This window comes from Myotis yumanensis, unplaced genomic scaffold (assembly GCF_028538775.1).
Source record: "Myotis yumanensis isolate MYYU_CA2020_CCGP unplaced genomic scaffold, mMyoYum1.0.hap1 SCAF_1, whole genome shotgun sequence".
In the NCBI taxonomy this organism is placed as follows: Eukaryota; Metazoa; Chordata; class Mammalia; order Chiroptera; family Vespertilionidae; genus Myotis; species Myotis yumanensis.
In genome coordinates, this window is record NW_027223752.1 from 68,569,579 (window position 1) to 68,588,822 (window position 19,244).

At 45.7% G+C, this 19,244-nt stretch overlaps 1 protein-coding gene across 1 annotated transcript; it reads left to right on the plus strand.

The window, feature by feature from the left end:
* Positions 1-7,778: 7,778 nt before the first annotated feature.
* On the plus strand, positions 7,779-18,198 carry PATL2 (PAT1 homolog 2). The gene is made up of 16 exons (XM_070404820.1): positions 7,779-7,812; positions 8,110-8,191; positions 9,041-9,255; positions 10,316-10,396; positions 11,135-11,277; positions 11,752-11,829; positions 12,031-12,172; positions 13,876-13,996; positions 14,078-14,175; positions 14,390-14,443; positions 14,545-14,678; positions 14,806-14,965; positions 15,442-15,582; positions 16,600-16,697; positions 17,272-17,421; positions 18,093-18,198. Exons 2-16 carry the CDS (start codon positions 8,176-8,178, stop codon positions 18,109-18,111), a joined length of 1,650 nt encoding a protein of 549 aa, XP_070260921.1. The 5' UTR covers positions 7,779-7,812; positions 8,110-8,175; the 3' UTR covers positions 18,112-18,198.
* The last annotated feature ends 1,046 nt before the right edge of the window (positions 18,199-19,244 follow it).

Below are 19,244 nucleotides of genomic sequence, written 5' to 3' on the forward strand. Positions count from 1 at the left end.
ACTTCTTAGCCTGGCCCTAACCTATCTGTCAAATCTCAGTGCTCATCACAATCACTCAGTCATTCAACAAACCTCTCTTGAGCACCTTACTAGGTGCTGAACATTGAGCTGGTACTGGGGAAAATGCTTTCCTCAAGGAGTTGGTTTATAGCCCTATAAATAGATTATGGTACCAGGGAAGCCACTACCTCCACCTGGAGGAGTTAAAGAGCCTGCAGAGGACTTTGGTGCCAAGGAAATAAACATGGACTTTAGACCATGATACAGGGGCCAATGGAGATAGAGTTGTTGTTTTTCTTTGTTGTTTTTTTTTTTTGGGCATTTTTTTTTTGATACTTTAAAAAAACTTGTCCACATAGCTTTATTTTTTCTAATTATAAATTTTATATTTGTTATGAAAAGTTCAGACAATATAGGTAAGAATAAAGATAAAAATTTAAATCACCTATTATCCTACCACCCAAAGATAACCACTGTTAATGAATTAAATGTCTGTCCCCAGATTTTGCCTATTCATATGTAGATATAAGTCTAGATATATGTGTTTACAAATATGTAATCATTCTGCATATGTAGAGTATCCCCCCAAAATGTATACACACACTTTGAATAATTATAAAGGCAGTGTTTATTAAAATACATTTCATTTTCAAAATTGAGCTATCAGCTTTTAAAGTATGTATACATTTTTTGCCAAATATATATATATATACATATATTTACCAGCCTTTGTTTATTCTGGCCAAATTCATAGCTTGTTGCTTACTCTATTGTCTTCAGCAGCAGCACTTGCTGTGCTGTAAACGCCGAGAGGAAGGAGCCTGGAAACAAGCGCCCTTACTTGGATTACTAAGCCAGAGAGCCTCTTACATGCGTTATTTTGGATGTGGTCAAACACCGAGGTCGGTGTGTTACAGGCAGTAAGCCTGACGGAGCACCCTGGCTTGGGGCATGCTTGTAAACCAGCAGCCACAGATTTCAGCTCCAACGCGGACCCCTTTCCTCCAGGCCCAAATGGCCCTTTGAACCGCATGCCTAGTCCCTTGCCTTCATCGTTTTTCTTCGGTTTCACCGAAGGAAGGCAGCCTGGACCAATTCAGCAGCAACATGGAGTCGGAGTGAGAGGGGCAGTTCTGGAAGGACTTGAACCAGTGACTCAGAGTCCACGTATGAAAACGCTGAGTTCTGCTTTGGACGTGAAGATGCCCCGCCCCGCCCCACTCTTTCTGGACTCGGCGAACCGAGCTGCGAGGAGACTCCCGCAGAGCCGACAACACTGCGATCCGTCTCCCTCGTGATCCTCCACTTTCATTATCCACCTCTTTTTCAGCGTCTTGATATGGTCCCAGTTAGAGACTATTTTGTTGTAGAAATAGGTCCCTGTTCACCATGCTCTTCTCCGTACGTCTCCGCATCTTCAACCGGCGCTCTGCCCGGGCCACGGGGCTCCCAGCCCGGGCTCCGGGCTCCCGGCTCCCCGCGGCGCCCGGACTCCTCGGTCCGCCTGCATCTGGCCGCCGCTGGCGGTGCTGACCGAGCAGGAGACGCCCTCGTCCGCCAGGGACAGCCCAGCCGGGTGGCTGCTAGTGTGGCTGCAGGGCCCGGGGTGGAAGCCCTCAGCGCAGAGGGTGGGGCGCCCCCCCGCACCCCGCATATATTTTTTTGCAAACAGCATTTTTATTTACCTATATATCTTGGGCAATTTATTTCTATCGAGAGTTATATGGTTTTTTTCATGCTTTCATAGTATTCATTATATGAATATACCATACTTAAAAAAAAAAGAAAAAAACTGAAATCTGTATCGGGGACAGTTCCGGGTTTTCCCTATTGTAACATCCTGCACACTGTGAAACTGCCCGGCAGACTTAGTGCCAGGTTACATTCCACGACAGAATAACAGAGGGAACTTCTCTCCCAACACCCTGCCCCAAGAGGGATATTATCATGGAAAAAATTGTATCTCCTTCTCTTGCTATGTAATTTTTAAAAAGGCAGTGAGGTTGAACAGTTTGTCACATGTTTCTCAGAATTTCCTGTTTGTGGTTCTGGCAGCCAAAGTCCCTAGTCACTAGAAACAGACACTGCCTGATGTAACAGAGAAGGAGCTTATCGAAGGATATTTGTTAAGCAAAATGTTATCAGCTGCTAGGTGAAGGATGAACAGAGGTTAGTTTTATCGTTCTCTCAACTTTTTTTGTAGGATTGAAATTTTTCAAAATAAAGTGTTAGGAGGAAGAGAGTCCTGAAGGGACAGAGGCCGAGGAGATGTAGAACAGAAAGTGACCGTCCTGCTGCAACTTGGAGATTCTCAGCCAGCTTGAAGGAGAGCACACAATGAGTGACAAGAGCCAGCTGGCTCCTGGTCCAGCCTCAGTCCTCCTCAACGTATCCCTGATGGCCTCGCTGGAGATCAACTACCAGGGTTTAGATAGAGCAGGATAGGGTGTTGATTTTTGTCTTGCCGCTCCAGGAAGTAACCCTCAGCTTTTGAACAGAGTAAATCAGGAGTACCCATGGTAGAAACTGAAGTTGATGACTGTAATATTAATTGCCCTTTCTGAAAGGTGACTTTCTTTTCATTAATCCTGGGTAACATGGAGAAACAGGAGCAAGAATAGGAGGGAATATATTATGGGTACAGATGTGTTGGATATGAAACCAGAGATATCCTGGAACCATCATCAGCATCAAGTCAGGGTTAAACAAATGTAGTCATATCCAAATTCTGCTTAGAGTATTTGAAGCTCATGATTGAAATATACAATGAAGCTGCTTTTTAATATATTTCTGGTCCACAAACAATTTAGTGGTGATGTCAGCCATTTAAGTTTTATGCTAACTCATTCATTTAAAGACTAGAGTCCCAGTGCATGCATTTGTGCATGGGTGGGGTCCAGCCGGCCCCCACCAATCGGGTCAATTAGGCCAGGCTGGCTGGGGGGAGGGGCTGCGGGCAGTTGGTGGGCTGGCCCTGCCCCCTGGTCAAACTCCAGGTCAAACTCCCAGTCGAGGGGTCAATTTGCTTATTAGCCTTTTATTACATAGGACTAGAGGCCTGATGCACGAAATTCATGCAAGGGGCTCAGGCATAGCACCCTCAGCTGCCCCAGCCGGCCCTCGCAGGCGCTCGCAGCCTCAGCCAGCCCTTGCAGCCCCAGCTTTGTCTGGAAGGTCGTTCAGAAGGATGTCTGAACAGTCGTTCTGCTGTTCAGTCTAATTAGCATATTAGCTCTTTATTATATAGGGTAAGTAGAATAGAACTTAAAACTCCAAACTATTTAATGTTGAAGAAGAAAAAAAAAAAAAGGCTGACCTAGCCGGTAGCTCAGTGGTTGAGCATTAATCTATGAACCAGGAGGTCACAGTTCAATTCCTGATCAGGTCACGTACCAGGTTGTGGGTTTGATCCCCAGTGTGGGGCTTGCAGGAGGCAGCCAATCAATGATTCTCTCTCATCATTGATATTTATCTCTTTCCCTTACTCTCTGAAATAAATAAAACTATATTTTTTAAGTCGGCTGAAAATGAAATAAACAGTTATAGTCAAGATCATTAATAGTTTCTTCTGACTTGTTTTCAGGCAGTCTTACATGTGAAACAAATGTAATTCAAATGTGAAAGTAAAATCGCTTTTCGGCCTTTTGGCTAATATCAAGTGTAAATGTGAAAGTAAAGTCTTTACTTTTATCTGTTTAAGTAATCCTATTTATTCAAAAGCCAGAGAGCAGTAGCTGAAGAAATTATGTGAGTTGAAAGGGAGAAGCTTGGCTTGTTGGGTAGGAGAAAGATAAGGGGCAGTGAAAATAAGAAACAGAACAAAAAAGGGATTTTGTTCGTAAAAAATGAACACATCCTGACATTTCTATGCTATGCTATAAGAAAAAAGAAAGAAGGAAAAATAGAGAGACTGAAGACACAGAGTAGAGAAGCCTGACTGAAGTGGCCGGAGGGCACAGGATCCAGAAAAAGAGGCTGGACTAGAATGAGGTGAGGAGGCCTGGGCCTGCACGCATTTAAATTTCCTCCAACTATAAATTAAAGTAAATCAGCCCACGTGGCCTCTATTTTCACCATAACGTGAGAGCTGAGGTGACTGCTGAAAATAAAGAGATGGAGTCATGCAGGGGACTTGAGGACAACGATTATGTTTTAGAGCGCTGATGTTTGAGGGAGGGAGAGGAAGCTGAACAAGGACAAAGAAAATAGTTTCACTTTCTTTAACGGCTGCAGATCTATTCCAGTTTCTTCTTGGGGTTGTATCATTAAATTATGTAATTTCTAGGAATGTGTCCATTTCCTGTAAGTTCAAATTTATTGGCAACAGAGATGGAGATGGTGTCCGTCAGGGCCCTGATAGGAAACAAATAGCACATCTGAGTCAGTAGCTGAGGGGAATTTGGTGACAGGCACATTTACCAAAATGTGAGCAGGGTTCAGGGGAATTCATAAAGGAAAGTGAAGCACTGCTGGTGCTAGCAAGAGTGGGGAGCCTTTGCCACGCCTAGGCCTCAAGAGGCAAGAAGAAAGCAGATACAGATCCAGAGAGAGTGGATATGATTCAGGAGAGGGCTGCCACCCTAGAGTCCATGTGAAATAGATGTTGAAATTATCTGCCTACCAGACAGCCTTCTCTGTCCCCAGGTTTTGGTAATGGCTTCATCCTCTGGCCCTTGACCTAAAGTGGTAACCGCCAACTATTATGAGTCCCAGGGTACTGTCCTATTCCTTATAATGGTACTATATTCTTTCTACACCTTTATAAATACCTCTTTATTAAATTCTACTCAAATTACCCAATTTGAGTGAACTGTCTACTTCCTGCAAAATCTCTGACTTATGTATGTGTGTTTTTAAAGACCAATAAAATAGACAAACTGGAAAGAAGGAAAAAGAGGGGATAATAAACATTGTTAGGAATGAAAAGGGGGACAAAGTACAGATTTAAGCATGGATTTAAAAAATACCCTCATACTATGAACAACTTTATGCCAATAAATTTGAACTTGTAAGAAATGGACACATTCCTAGAAATTATATAATTTAATAGCACAACCCCAAGAAGAAACTGGAAACTGGAAAAGATCTGGAAACTGGAAAAGATCTACAGCCATTAAAGAAACTGAAACTATGGATTAAAAATATCCCCATAAGAAATAAAAAGAAAAAAAAGAAAAGAAATATCCCCATACAAGTAGGACACTCCTTAGGTGTTTTATTCAGCAAACGTAAACATTTCTAATGTAATTTTAAAAATATTTTTTATCGCCGAAACTGGTTTGGCTCAGTGGATAGAGCATCGGCCTGCGGACTGAAAGGTCCCAGGTTCAATTCCGGTCAAGGGCATGTACCTGGGTTGCGGGCACATCCCCAGTGGGAGATGTGCAGGAGGCGGCTGATCGATGTTTCTCTCTCATCGATGTTTCTAACTCTCTATCTCTCTCCCTTCCTCTCTGTAAAAAAATCAATAAAATGTATTTAAATAAATAAAATATTTTTTATTGATTTCAGAGAGGAAGGGAGAGGGAGAGAAAGATAGAAACATCAATGATGAGAGAATCATTGATTGGCTGCCTCCTGCACGCACCACACGGGATTGAGCCTGCAACCTGGGCATGTGCCCTTGACTGGAATCAAATCTGGGACCAGTCAGTCCGAGGGCCAACACTCGATCCACTGAGCCAAACCAGCTAGGGCTCTAATGTATTTTTGATCCAACAATCCTGTTTACCTGTCTGTAGTTCTTATTCTTCTGGAAGCTCTAAGAGGCCGTGGGTGGCATCTGCCTATTCATTGCTGTACCCCAAGTGTAGCACAGATTAAGTAGCACAGTTAATCTATGGCAGGAGATTAGGAAATGTAAGGGGCAGGTAGACACATATGACTTCAGGCAAAGGTAGGAGAGTTTCACAAAAGCCACTAGGCCCCAAGTGAAATTTCAAACAGCCAAGGCAAAGCTCTTATCTTGAAGACTAAACCCTATTTCACCTGCTAGGTACCATTGGTACAACAGGTCCCTTCACAATAAAAATCAGCATGCAGCCCTAACCAGTTTGGCTCAGTGGATAGAGCGTCGGCCTGCAGACTGAAGGGTCATGGGTTCGATTCTGGTCAAGGGCATGTACCTTGGTTGCGGGCACATCCCCAGGAAGGGGTGTGCAGGAGGCAGCTGATCAATGTTTCTCTCTCATCGATGTTTCTAACTCTCTATCCCTCTCCCTTCCTCTCTGTAAAAAATCAATAAAAGCCGAAACCGGTTTGGCTCAGTGGATAGAGCGTCGGCCTGCGGACTGAAAGGTCCCAGGTTCGATTCCGGGAGGCGGCTGATCGATGTTTCTCTCTCACCGATGTTTCTGAGTCTCTATCTCTCTCCCTTCCTCTCTGTAAAAAAAATCAATAAAATGTATTTTTTTTAAAAATCAATAAAATATATATTTTTTAAAAATCAACATGCAGAAAGTGGCTCTCTCTCTATAACAATAACTCACTTTGGAACACTGAACTTCTCCATTTGGCTCTTTTGTTAATAATACCAAAGTGAACTGTTAGGAAGTACATGAGAGCTGAATAACATTACCCAAAAGGCCTGAACCCAATTCCAATATTTGAAAAGTTTTTCAGTAACTTTCAAGCTCCTTAAAATGTCCTCCTATCCATATAGTTCTGACTTACAGCAAATCTTTTGAAACAAATATTTTTATTTAAAGGCATCAAGAATCATAGTCCTGCCCTGGCCAGTGTGGCTCATTTGGTTGGAGCATGATCCCATGCACTGAAGGGTCCCGGGTTTGATTCCCAGTTAGGGCGCATACGCAGGTTGTGGGTTCGATCCCTGGTCGGGGTGCATGTGGGAGGCAACCGATCGATGTTTCTCTCTCTCCCTCCCTCTCCTTTCCTTTCTCTCTAAAATCAATGAAAACATATTTTAAAAGAGAAAAGAAAAAAGAATCGTAGTCCTATAACCAGCACGATAGGGCCCTAACTTCCCTTTTCGATGTAGAGAAATTAGCTTTTTTTTTAACTTTTATTCAGAAGTTCTACAAAGTCTTGTGTGGTTTTAGCTGAATACAGGATGTGGGCACAGAATCTGCATCACTTAGGAGTTAGATAATGTTCAGGTGGGTCTTGGGTTTTGTCTGCTGGTAGTACTAATATGCGTTTTTGTTGTTACTGTTTTCTTTTTACTCCTCAGCTTCTGAACCAGTTTTCCATTAGAGCAGCCAAGAAGATGCAAGATTGTCCGTGTAATTCATGCAAAAATGTTTTTATTTCGAAGATCTGGCTTCTAAATTCACAGGGGTCCCTCATCAGTCAGAGCTGGGTAGCAGTTCATGGGGACGGGACGAGGTAAAGGGCAAGCATCACCAGGTGGGCCGCAGGGATCCACAAGGGCCCTGAAGCGCCGAGAACTTGGTTGTTAGGTAATCTCCCCAGGATCCACCAATTTTCCTAACCAATTTTGATGGAGCAACACTACGCATTAAAGGAAACAAAACCTCACAAAGTTCCTATGAAGGGTGTGGGAAACAGGGATTCTTTTAAATATCTGCTCCCAAATATAAATCCCAATAAACTGAACTCAAACCTTGAATGATTGAAACTGCAGTTTATTTCTCTTGCCCTTTCAAGAGTTTTCGTTACCGTAAGATTATGTTCTCATTAATTCTATCAAGATGCTGTGTTTGGGGGATGCTGGCCCTTTAACAAGAGAGTAGGGGAGGGTTTGGGACTCTTAAAGCCAGGGGCAGCAAGCCAGCACTGGCCCAGGCTGCCATGGCTAAAGTGAGCAGAAAGGACAGCAACAGTCAGGTGGTGGGTGTCAGTAGCAAGACAGCTGTGGGGCCCCCTCCCTGCACAGAGGGAGGCTGGTGGTGTTTGTGGGAGTGCTTTTCCAACTCCTAGCCCTGTCCCTACCTTCCCGGCCTTTGCTGGACAGCTGCCTAGAGCTGGGTTGATGAGGTCAGAGGTTGGGGGTTTCAGGCAGCCCCACTCCTCAAGATCCTGGGCCGGTACTCCCCGGACAACCTTGCTGGGGGACAGCCAGGTTTTAGGGTGCCACGCCATCTTTCCTGAGGAGGACGGTGCCTCTGGGTCTCTTCCCTGTCGCAGGTTTGCCTTCCAGAGGCTGACAGTGCTCTCTCACCAGCCGTGGAGGAAGTCCGCCAGCCTGCAAAGATGACATGTCTTGAAGGTATCACTAAGGGAGCCATAGTATTTGGATAGAAAGCCTGGGGGTGCGGAGACTTACTGTTCTGGTTCGGTGGATGGACATGGGCTTGCTTGTCCAGAATCACTGGGAATGATTCTAAACTCGTCTACTTGTTAGCGATATCATGCTGGGTGACTGAAATCACTTTTCTGGGACCCCCTTTCTCACCTTCATAGTGAAATGATCAACAACAGGCTTGTATGATGGTTGTGAGAGATGAATGGACATATACATGGAAAGTCTCTGGCACACAGTAGGGTTAAATTTGCAGTGAGTCAGGACAGCTGGGAATTGGTTGATTAAAGAGGCACAGAAAGGGCTGTTAGGTGGAGGAGGGCAGGTGGAGAAGCCTGCGGTGGTGCCTAATGAGGCAATTAAAGAGGGGATGTAGAAAGTCAGGTGTCTGGCACCTGCCAGGTTCCGTTTGCTTTAGTCGGGGACAGGTAGAGGTCCTCTGGGGTATGGAGGCTGAGCTGAACCTTAGAACAGGAGGCGTTGTTTGAAAGTAGTGCTGAAGACGGCTCATGGACAGAAGTGCTACTGAGAAGCACTCTCTAGACCAGTGATGGTGAACCTATGAACTCATTTTTTTGGTTGATTTTTCTTTGTTAAATGGCATTTAAATATATAAAATAAATATCAAAAATATAAGTCTTTGTTTTACTATGGTTGCAAATATCAAAAAATTTCTATATGTGACACGGCACCAGAGTTAAGTTAGGGTTTTTCAAAATGCTGACACGCCGAGCTCAAAAGGTTCGCCATCACTGCTCTAGACCAGACTCCTCACACCTGCCCTCCCCCCCCCCCCGCCCCCGCTTACTTCTTCAGGCCCCCACTCAAACCAAGGCCCAGACAAGTCCTGTGGCCCCGTGGCTCCTGAGGAGGAGCTGGTGTCTGCCTCCCAATTGGAGGAGGAGGAAGAAAATGAGGAGGAAGAGAGGGATCTGGATCCAGATCTAGCCCCGGACCTGGAGGAGGGAGCAGATGAAGAGGAGGAAGAGCTCGGGGACCCAGCTATCCTCAGTGCTGTCACTAACACCCAGGTACCGCGGCAGGAGAGGCCGGAGGGACGGTTGCCTGACGTGTTTGTGGCTCACAGACTGTGGTTAACATTTCTCTCCGCTTCTTCTCCCGTTTCTAAGATAGGTCCTGGGTTAATACTTTCTATTTCAGGCTTGAACCTGAGTAGGGACTCTCTTTTTCCTTCTCTTTCCTCCTGTCACCCACTTAGTTTCTGATGCTATCTTCATCTTAGAATCCAGATCCTAACCCTGGCCAGTGTGGATCAGTTGGTAGGGCATCGTACTGTGCACGAAAAGTCAGGGTACATGCCCGGGTTTTGGGCTGGATCCCTTGTAAGGGGAGTATAGGAGGCAGCTGATCGATGTTTCACTTCACATTGATGTTTCTGTCTCTCTCCTGCTCCCACCCTTTCCCTTCCTCTCTCTCTAAAAATTAATAATGAGGGGCCGGGGGGGGGGGGGGGGGAGTCCTATCAGGACTAGGCACCATCCATCGGCGCTGGCCCTGCTCCTGTGCTGAAGACGGGTCATCTTTGACCCTGGGCTCCTGTGTCTCAGCAGTCCATTCCTGATATTTATTTACTCCCTTGGATTCTCACCACCAGTGGAGAGAGACAAGGATTCCCATATAGAATGAAGGGACTCAGATCCTCCTTCAACCTACTCCTGAGATACCGGTCTTGCTTCCCCTTAGGAAAGGACAGGGGCCCTGGCCCAGTTGACTTTGACTATGAGGGAGGGCCAGGCTGCCTTTGTCCTGGGTATTGGAAATGGTGGCCACCCTCTATGGCAGTGGTTCTCAACCTTCTGGCCCTTTAAATACAGTTCCTCATGTTGTGACCCAATCATAAAATTATTTTCGTTGCTACTTCAAAACTGTAATGTTGCTACTGTTATGAATCATAATGTAAATATCTGATATGCAGGATGGTCTTAGGCGACCCCTATGAAAGGGTCGTTCGACCACCAAAGTGGTCTCGACCCACAGGTTGAGAACCGCTGCTCGATGGACACCATAGATAGACTTAGAAGACACCACAGAGGCTCATTTGAGTCTGGCTTTCCTTCCCTCCCATTGCAGAGAGGTCTTCCAAGCTCTCCTGGAATCAAGGCCTCTGGTGTGCTGGGGATGTCACCTGCCTCCTTGCACTTTCTATGGCAGGTGAGTCAGTCGCTCCAGTCTTCACAGTGTGAGAAAGTGACTGGGTGCTGAGAAGGAGCATGCCGAGTGTCCTTTCTTTCCGTTGTTTCGTCTGCTCTTGGCCTTGATTGGGGATGAAGCACCCAAAGTGAGAAGTAGGCATGGGAGCTGGGAGACACTGATCATGCAGGGAAGCTTAGTGACAGATGGAACTGGGACAACTGGCCATTTACAAGAAAAAGGACAAGCTAGATTCCTCCTTCCACGTCCCTGCATTTCAGCACATAAGCAGCACTGAGCTTAGGACTAGGAAGAGCACTTGCCCTTCAGTTAACGGCATCATGAGAACGTGGTCTGGGATGGAAGAAATGCAGGAAATACCGCAGGGAGAAGAGAAGGAAACTGCGGTTCTGAGGTGAGTCAGAAAAGAGACAGCTAAGCATGGCCCCAGTGGCTGAAGGGACAAGACTATCACAGAGAGGAGCGGAAGAGGCGTTGGCTGACCAGACAGGAGGAAAAGCACAGGCCCCCACATTGTCAGGGACTGGAGAGCTGCTCGCTAGGAGGCGAAACCCTGTTGGAAACAAAGACAGGATCCACAGTCTGGTGACCTCACCGTTGGCTTGAAGTTCCCCCACGACAGCAAAATGTCCAGGGAGGGTCTTGAGAGAAAAGGCAGGTGAGAATGCAGAGGCAGGAAAGGCACTTGGCAGCAAGAGCAGCATTCTGTTTCTGGAGATGCTCTTTAATTCCTCTTAGACCCTGGACTACTTGTCACCAGTTCCTTTCCGGCCTACACTTCCCAGTGCCGGCTCTCCAGTGCGGCACTTTGGACCTCGACTGCTCCCACCAGACCCATATGTCTTCTGCAGCCCACCAACCTCATGGTCTCCTAGGTTCAGGTACTGGTTCTGGGTGCCAGACACCCCAGCACCCACAACAGTCTGAGTTCTCCAGAGGTCCCTGGCTGAGGAGGGGTGGGGGACACTACCAGCTACCACAGAAATATGCTTATAGAAACTTAATAAGGAAAGTCTGCGGTAGAGTCCCTCAGAGATGAGGAAATGATGGCTCAGGGAGACTAAAATAACTTACTTCAGGGTTAACTGACATAGCAGAACAGAGATCAGGACTAGAACTCTAGACAACCATGCTCAATGGTTTTCTACTGTGTTGAGATTTCCTGCAGCCAAATTGCAGAAAAGTATATCTTGGAGGAGAATGTGAGCGAGGATTGTGATGTTTCATGTGGCTGACTTTGAGGAGGCCCAGAAAGAGTTCCCTTAGATATCCAGCTGAGGTTACCAGAGGCTAAATGAGTGGAGGGGGCAGGGAGCTGAGACCCTGCCTTCAGCCAGCCCAAGTTTCTTTCTAAGCCTTCCCAGTCATCTGACCCAGCTCCACCCTCAACACCAACGGATCTTGCAGCTGCAGAAGCACAGTCGAACACCAAGGTAAAACCTAGACCAGGAGCGGGGTTGAAAGCAGCTCATCTTCGCGCTGGGTTTTTCCCCCAAGTCCCTGCACAATTAAGACTCCTATAGTGCTGCCCACCACTGCACCTTCTCCCATCCTTACCAGACAGCTCCACTCCCTTGGGAAGTTCACTGTGGCAGGGTGGGTGGGTCTGAAGGGATGCTCCTCCTGGCTTAAAGGCCCCCAGCCAAGAAGCCCTGGTCTCGGCAGTCAGACGCCTATGCTAACCTCATGACCCGCAAAGAGAAGGACTGGGTGATAAAAGTGCAGATGGTTCAGCTGCAGAGTGAGAAGCCCTGCCTGGATGACTATTACTACCAGGTGAGCCCTGTGTGCTCTTCCCAGCTTTTAACCTTGGGGTGGAAAGGTCCTGGACTCCAAGGGCCCTCTCAGGTTCTCTCTTCAGCTCATAGGGGCCATATTTCTAAAGTTGACATTCCAACCCCATTCACCTCTCTGTTCTCCTACATTCAGCCAAATGGGGTTGTGTACAATTTCCCAAATACACTCTGAGATTTTGTCTCTATCCTTTGCCAATAATTTCCCCTATTCAGCCTGAGAATATAGACTTTTCCACCTTTGTACACTTTTGTGAGTCTTTATAAATGTCATTATAAACATTCATCTACTTAACTTTATTATTTTAGATAAAAAATACAAGGATCTTAGAAATAGTAGGATTCGATTTGTTGAATTGAACAAATGATGGCAGACATTTTGACTCACCTCCTCCTGTTTCCTATCTACTCCCTGTTATGGGACACATCTTTGTTTATGGGTTTGGGGGTTGTCAAAGCTTTGTTTCACTTTTCTCCTTAACCTCCATGAGCCCTCTACCGAAGTTCCCACTTTTATCTCCTTCCTATTTAGTTTCTTTTTTTCTTTCTACCCTGCTTCAAAAATCCCCTCTTTCTGTCAAGATCACTGAAAGTGAAATTGTTTTATACTCTGGCCTTTTTTTCATATATTTTATTGATTTTTTTACAGAGAGGAAGGGAGAGGGATAGAGAGTTAGAAACATCAATGAGAGATAAACATTAATCAGCTGCCTCCTGCACACTCCCCACAGGGGATGTGCCCGCAACCCAGGTACATGCCCTTGACCGGAATCGAACGTGGGACCCTTGAGTCCGCAGGCCAATGCTCTATCCACTGAGCCAAACCGGTTAGGGATTCTGGCCTTTTTTGTTCTCCTAAATAGAGGAGCTTTATTCAAATCCTTGTTTGTCTCGCAGTCAGTGGCTTTATTTCAGCTTGGGATTTTATATATTTCTTTAAGAGAATATCAGAGCTGCTGAGAAAATCCTCAGAAGTATAAAATTGGCCAATTGACAATAGTGCTATCTCTGTACTTCAAGCTACTGGTGGTCTCCATGCCACCAGATAAAGTGACTTTGGAAAGCACAGGCAGAATCACAAAATCAAAACAGGGAGGTGGAGGATATATGATGTATAGTGTATAACTTGGGAACAAGGAATGCAGGAAGGTTGCCGATGCTGGGACAGGTTTGCTTCCTGGCTCTACACTTCTCTCTCTGCCTCTGCCTTTCTATCAGACCTGGAAGTGGTGCCTGGCTCTTTTTTTTTTTTTTTTTTTTTTTGAGAGAGAGAGAGAGAGAGAGAGAGAGAGAGAGACAGACACAAGGGAGAGAGATAAAAACATCAATTGGCTGCCTCTTGCATGCCCCCTACTGGGGATTGAGCTTGCAACCTGGGCATGTGCCCTGACCTGGAATTGAACCCGTCACCTCTTGGTTCATGGGTCAACACTCAGCCACTGAGCCACCCGGCTGGCCAGTACCTTGCTCTTGAAGTCCTTAGTATGAGGATCCCATGAATGGTAGCATGAGACCTAGGGTGTTTAAGGTACTTTAGAATGATTGCAAATATGGCTTAAGGTGCCAGGAACATTTCTGGAAAAGATGCTATAGGAAAAGGTGCGGTAAGACATTGCGCTTGAGAACCTTAATTCTAAATTCAGAACATGAGTACTGTATACATTTTTACATTCCATGGGCTCTCAGAAATATTATCAGAAACTAGAGAAGAAGGAGGCAGATGAAGAGCTGCTTGGACAAAGGAGCAAGGTGGAGTCCCTCAAGCTGGTCACACCTTACATTCAGAAGGCAGAGGCTTACGAGTCAGGTAGGCCCAGGGCTGACCTGCTGGGTGGACAGAGGGTAGAAAGGAGAGGGAAATATGCCTGTCTTGACTCCTTTCCTGCAGTGGTTCGATTCGAGGGTTCCCTGGGCCAGGTGGCCATGTCAACGTGTTTTAGCCCTCGCAGAGCTATTGATGCTGTACCCCATGGAACTCCAGAACCGGTAGGAATGTTATCTTCCCAGAACCCTTTTTTTCTCCTCCCTGTTTTGGAGAAGAGTCTTAAGCATCATCATGCTTGAGTTCAGATTGTGACCTAAGAGAGGGAGAAGTGTGATCAGACTTCGTGTTAGCCTTTCCAGCTCAATGTTTAGCTCCCCTGAGGCCTGGGTTGCTGCTGTGGAGGTGTGGCTGATGGCTGGGGACTCTTCCTTCTAGGAGACAGGAGCTGCAAGCAGCCAGAGGCTTCGGGTGTTGTCCTGGATTGAGAAGGTGAGATCAGCTCCTAGAGATGAGTTCCTAACTACTCCTTGAAAATGGGATATTGCTCAAATTGACCTCCTCTTCCTCTTTTCCCACCCTCAAATTCCCAGATGTTTCTTCAGTTACTAGAGATAGAGGAGGGCCAGAAGAATGGGCCTCCACAGTCCTGCTACTCTGAGCAGCAGAGAAACCAGGTTGAGAAGCTCTTCCAGGCCTTAAAGACCCAGGAGCAGGATCATCTGGAGTGAGCGCGGGAGGTCATCCCTCCGCCCAGGAAGGGGAGGATCGGCAAATTTGCTTTAGCTGCTCCTTTCTGGCATGTAGCCCTCTCCATTACGTACAGCCCCGAAAATACTCCATCTCACTCGTAGGGAGGCAGCAGATGGCTTCCTGCAGGTGCTCTCTGTGAGGAAGGGGAAAGCCCTAGTGGCCCGGCTGCTCCCCTTCCTGCCCCGGGACCTAGCCGTCAGCCTTCTTCTGGCTGTCATCCACCATCTGCCACTCCTGGTCAAGAGGGATGCAGCTGATCAGGTACTGTGGCACCAAGTGGAGAAGAGGATGATTTCATGGATGAGATAGGGACCTTTTCTCCTCTTCCAGTTCCCACCCCCAGAGATGCCAGAGAAGGCTGGGCAGTGAGGGGTGTCGACCCTGCCACCTCAGGTGAGGGAGTTACAGAATAAACTATAGGAACAGCTGATCATCTTTAAGTGTAATGAACACAAGAAAATATACAGGTGTGAGTGTGCTGTGGCGGGTGAGAAAACAAGGACTCCCCCTGACAGGTATTGAGCCCTGTACCTACTTTTCTTAGGGAAGACATCCTAGAACAAGTAGGTATTGAAGGACCAGTGTTGGTGATGGAGAGGCAGTAGTGGTGATAGGTCTGGTAAATAACCTGCCCAGGTAGGTGATCAGGGCAGGTCAGCAAGAAAAGGGGTGGAAGGCAAGGTGGGAGGAGGTGAAGTTGTGAAGTCTGAGAGAGGCACTCACTGACCTTCCTGTAGGTCCTACAAATGTTATTCAAGCCTCTGGGCAAATATATCAGACACTTGACCTTCCAAGAACTCCTCCAAGGACTTCAGGGACTAACGCTGCTTCCACCTGGCTCCTCAGAGCGGCCAGTCACTGTGGTGCTTCAGAATCAGGTAATATATCTGGGAGGCTTTTTTTTTCTGGGGGGCTTTTGTCTTTCCATAGATCAGTGGTTCTCAACCTTCCTAATGCTGTGACCCTTAAATACAGTTCCTCATGTTGTGGTGACCCCCAATTTCATTGTTACAAATTGAACATAATGAAAGCATAGTGATTAATCACAAAAACGATATGTAATTATATATGTGTTTTCTGATGGTCTTAGGCGACCCCTGTGAAAGGGTCATTCAACCCCCAAAGGGGTCTCGACCCACAGGCTGAGAACCGCTGCCATAGATGGTCTCCAGGCTGTTATCACTGGCAAGGAATAAATGAGGGAATGTTCTCATCTCTGCAGTCTCTTCCGTTTATCCTTTCCAGTGCTTATCAACTTCTAGTGAGCATTAGGATCACCTTGGGCCCACTGCCTGAGTCATTGAGTGGACCCACACTGCCTTCCTAACAAGCTCTCTGGTGATGGTGCTGCTGTAGACCTCTAGAGCAGAAGTCACCAAAGTTTTAATAGAAATAAATTCTGACCCATATCACCTATGTGTGTATTTATAAGTAGTTTATATGTAACACTATACTAATATTAGGCACGTAATAAATACACAAGGAGAACATTTTAAAAGATGAGACTCTAGATATGAAGTTCTGATATCTTCTAATATGCCAGTGGATTGTTTTATGAACCTCTCTCTGAAGATCTTTCCTAAAACAGTGCTTCTTAAAGTGGGGTCAGCAGACTACCTGCATCAGATGCCCAGGTCCATTCCTAATTTACAGACTCTGGGGGCAGAACTCATGAGTGTGCATTTAGTACACTCCCCAGAAGAATCTTTAGGGTAGTTCAGAGCAGTGAAAGGTCTGAGAGTTCTTTGGCCAGCCAGTGTAAAATCTGACAGTTGTATGGGTGTTGGACTCCATTTGTGCACGTAAACTTGTCCTTTTAGTTGGGAAGACAGAGCCAGGTAAGCACCGGATGCCTCGGATGAATTCATTTCCCCTGGGTACTTTATCACTTGCAGTTTGGAATATCTTTGCTCTATACCCTGCTGAGTCATGGGGCACAGCTGGTATCCCTGGATCCATCCCTGGAGGAACCCAGCAGTGACCATACAGCTTGGTAAGATCATAATGACCTGTACATATTATTTCAGTACATCTGGGATGTATAGGCTGGGCCAGATGAGACATTTCCAGAGCAGTGTATTCAAACATCAGGGAAGAAGTTGGTCAAAGGGAAAATTCCCAGAGTTGTAGCTGGGAATTTTCCATCTGCCTTTTCCCCTCCTTATAGTCCCCTAGAGTTTATTTTCCATGGGAGGCAGTGTAACGTAGTAATTAAGGGGACAAGCTTTAGCATCAAACAGATCTACGTTTGAATTTTGCCTCCATTACTTATTACCTCTAAGTTTTGGGAATGTTACTTAACCTTTTCTTAGCCTGTTTCTTCATTTGCAAACTAGGGATCTTGGGATGACAGTACTAGCCCCTTAGAGTTCTTAAGATTCAGAAAAATGATGTGTAAAGCATTAAGCTGTGCCCTGGCATATGTCAAATGTGCAAATGTTCTCCCTTATTTGCTACATGCATAGAGGGTGATGGTGGTGGTAAAGGGTAATAAGGATCTTGGCTTTGGGTCTGTTTCCTGCATAAATACAAATACTTTGATGTATTTCCTCCTCTCTGATCTCCAGGACAGACATAGTGATTTTGATCGCCTGGGAAATAGCTCAGATGCCTACAGCCTCTTTGGCTGAACCCCTAGCCTTCCCCACCAACCTCCTTCCCCTGTTCTGTCGCCACGTGGACAAACAATTGATACAGCAGCTAGAGGCTACAATGCAGTAAGTTATGGCAGAAACAAGGTCATTGCTCCTTGTTCAAGCCCAATCTAGGGTCTATCATTTACTTCTCTATTTCTTTTAAACCAAGAGCGTGGACAATAGCTTGCTTTTATTATTTTTTTAACATATTTTTATTGATCTCAAAGAGCAAGGGAGAGGAAGATAGAAACATCAATGATGAGAGAGAATCATTGATCAGCTGCCTCCTGCACATCCCACACTGGGGATCGAGCCCATAACCAGGGCATGTGCCCTCACAAGAAAAGGAACTGTGACCTCCTGGTTCACAGGTTGACTCTCAACCACTGAGCCATGCCAGTTGGGCGAGAATAGCTTGTTTTCAGAAGTAGTTCCAGACACTGGCATTTACTGAGTCAAGAGTCTACCTCAAGTGAGGACCCTATGGTATCTTCAAATAAACCGTTGAATTGATTCCCAGGCGCTTTGGTCACTTATGCCAAGCTATTTGAGGGCAAGACTTAGTTTGAGAAACTGAATCGTTAATTCAAGAAATATTTGAGGGACAAAACTATTCAAAAACATAAACACGAACAACACGGAGGCCATCCCTTTCCTCAGAATTTACCATCTGCTGGAGTCATATGTTAATTAAATCACCTAATACTTTAGAAAATGTAATTGCTTGCAGTTAACATCTGTTCCCTTTGTAGGCTTGCCTGGATCTACTGATCTCATTGTTCTGGAATACGGCCATGTGGGGAAAGTTTAATCATCAGACACTAGCTGTGCGAGCTATGTCTACAGGGATCCAAGAGTCTGAAGACATTTCTTATGCCTTAATACATTGGAGGACCCTACCCAAAACATTTTCTTAGCTGTCTTCAAAAACCTGAGTGATGTGCCTAAAAAGGCATGGCATAATAAGGTATAATTAAAGAGATAATGATGTGTTGAAACTTGTTTGTAAGAGAAAGTACCCCTAGATGAGCTATGATTGTTGAATGTACATATACACATCTCTTTGGGGATCTGAAATGTTTGGTTTAACTTGACAAACAAGGTTATCAGCAAAGACTGGAGTGCCTTTATGAACCAGGCACCGTTTTAGGCGTCAGGGCACCAGTGGTAAGCAAGAAAAAGTCCCTGCTCTTCTGAAACTCGCATTGTTTGGACAGGGACTAACCCCAAACATCAGGTGGTGATAAAAACCACGGTGAAAACAAAACTGGCTGCTGAGTGACTGGAGTGGAAGCTCTGTCAATAGAGGTTATATTTAAGTTGGAATGAAAAGTATTTCATGTAGAGGCACTACTGGGCACAAAGCCCCCAAAGTGAGAATGAATTTGGTGTGTTTCAGGAAAAGACTGAAGTACACAGATAAGTGGGGAGGGTGATGAGGCTGGAAAGAGGGAGGCAGGGTGTAAGACCTGTAAGCCATGATTTTTAAAAATTTGGATTTTTAACTGCGATGAAGTCAGGATTTTAAACAGGAAGGTAATGTGACATGATTTCACTTTTAGAAGACCACTCTAAAAACGTTACCAAACATTGTTAGTGGTATTACCAAAGTTGAAAAGAAAGGACGTTAAGAAGGGAGTGAGGCCCTAACCGGTTTGGCTCAGCAGATAGAGCGTGGGCCTGCGGACTGAAGGGTCCCAGGTTCCATTCCGGTCAAGGGCATGTACCTGGGTTGCGGGCACATCCCCAGTAGGGGGCGTGCAGGAGGCGGCTGAATCGATGTTTCTCTCTCATCGATGTTTCTAACTCTGTATCCCTCTCCCTCTCCCTTCCTCTCTGTAAAAAATCAATAAAATATATATATATATTTTTTTTAAAAAGAAGGGAGTGAGGAATGATAGGTT

What these genes read in the sequence shown, in the direction of transcription:
- PATL2 (XM_070404820.1), top strand. An exon ending in AAGCACAGTCGAACACCAAG is followed by an intron (nt 11,830 to 12,030) that starts GTAAAACCTAGA and finishes CCTGGCTTAAAG; the next exon opens with GCCCCCAGCCAAGAAGCCCT. An exon ending in AGCAGTGACCATACAGCTTG is followed by an intron (nt 16,698 to 17,271) that starts GTAAGATCATAA and finishes TCTGATCTCCAG; the next exon opens with GACAGACATAGTGATTTTGA.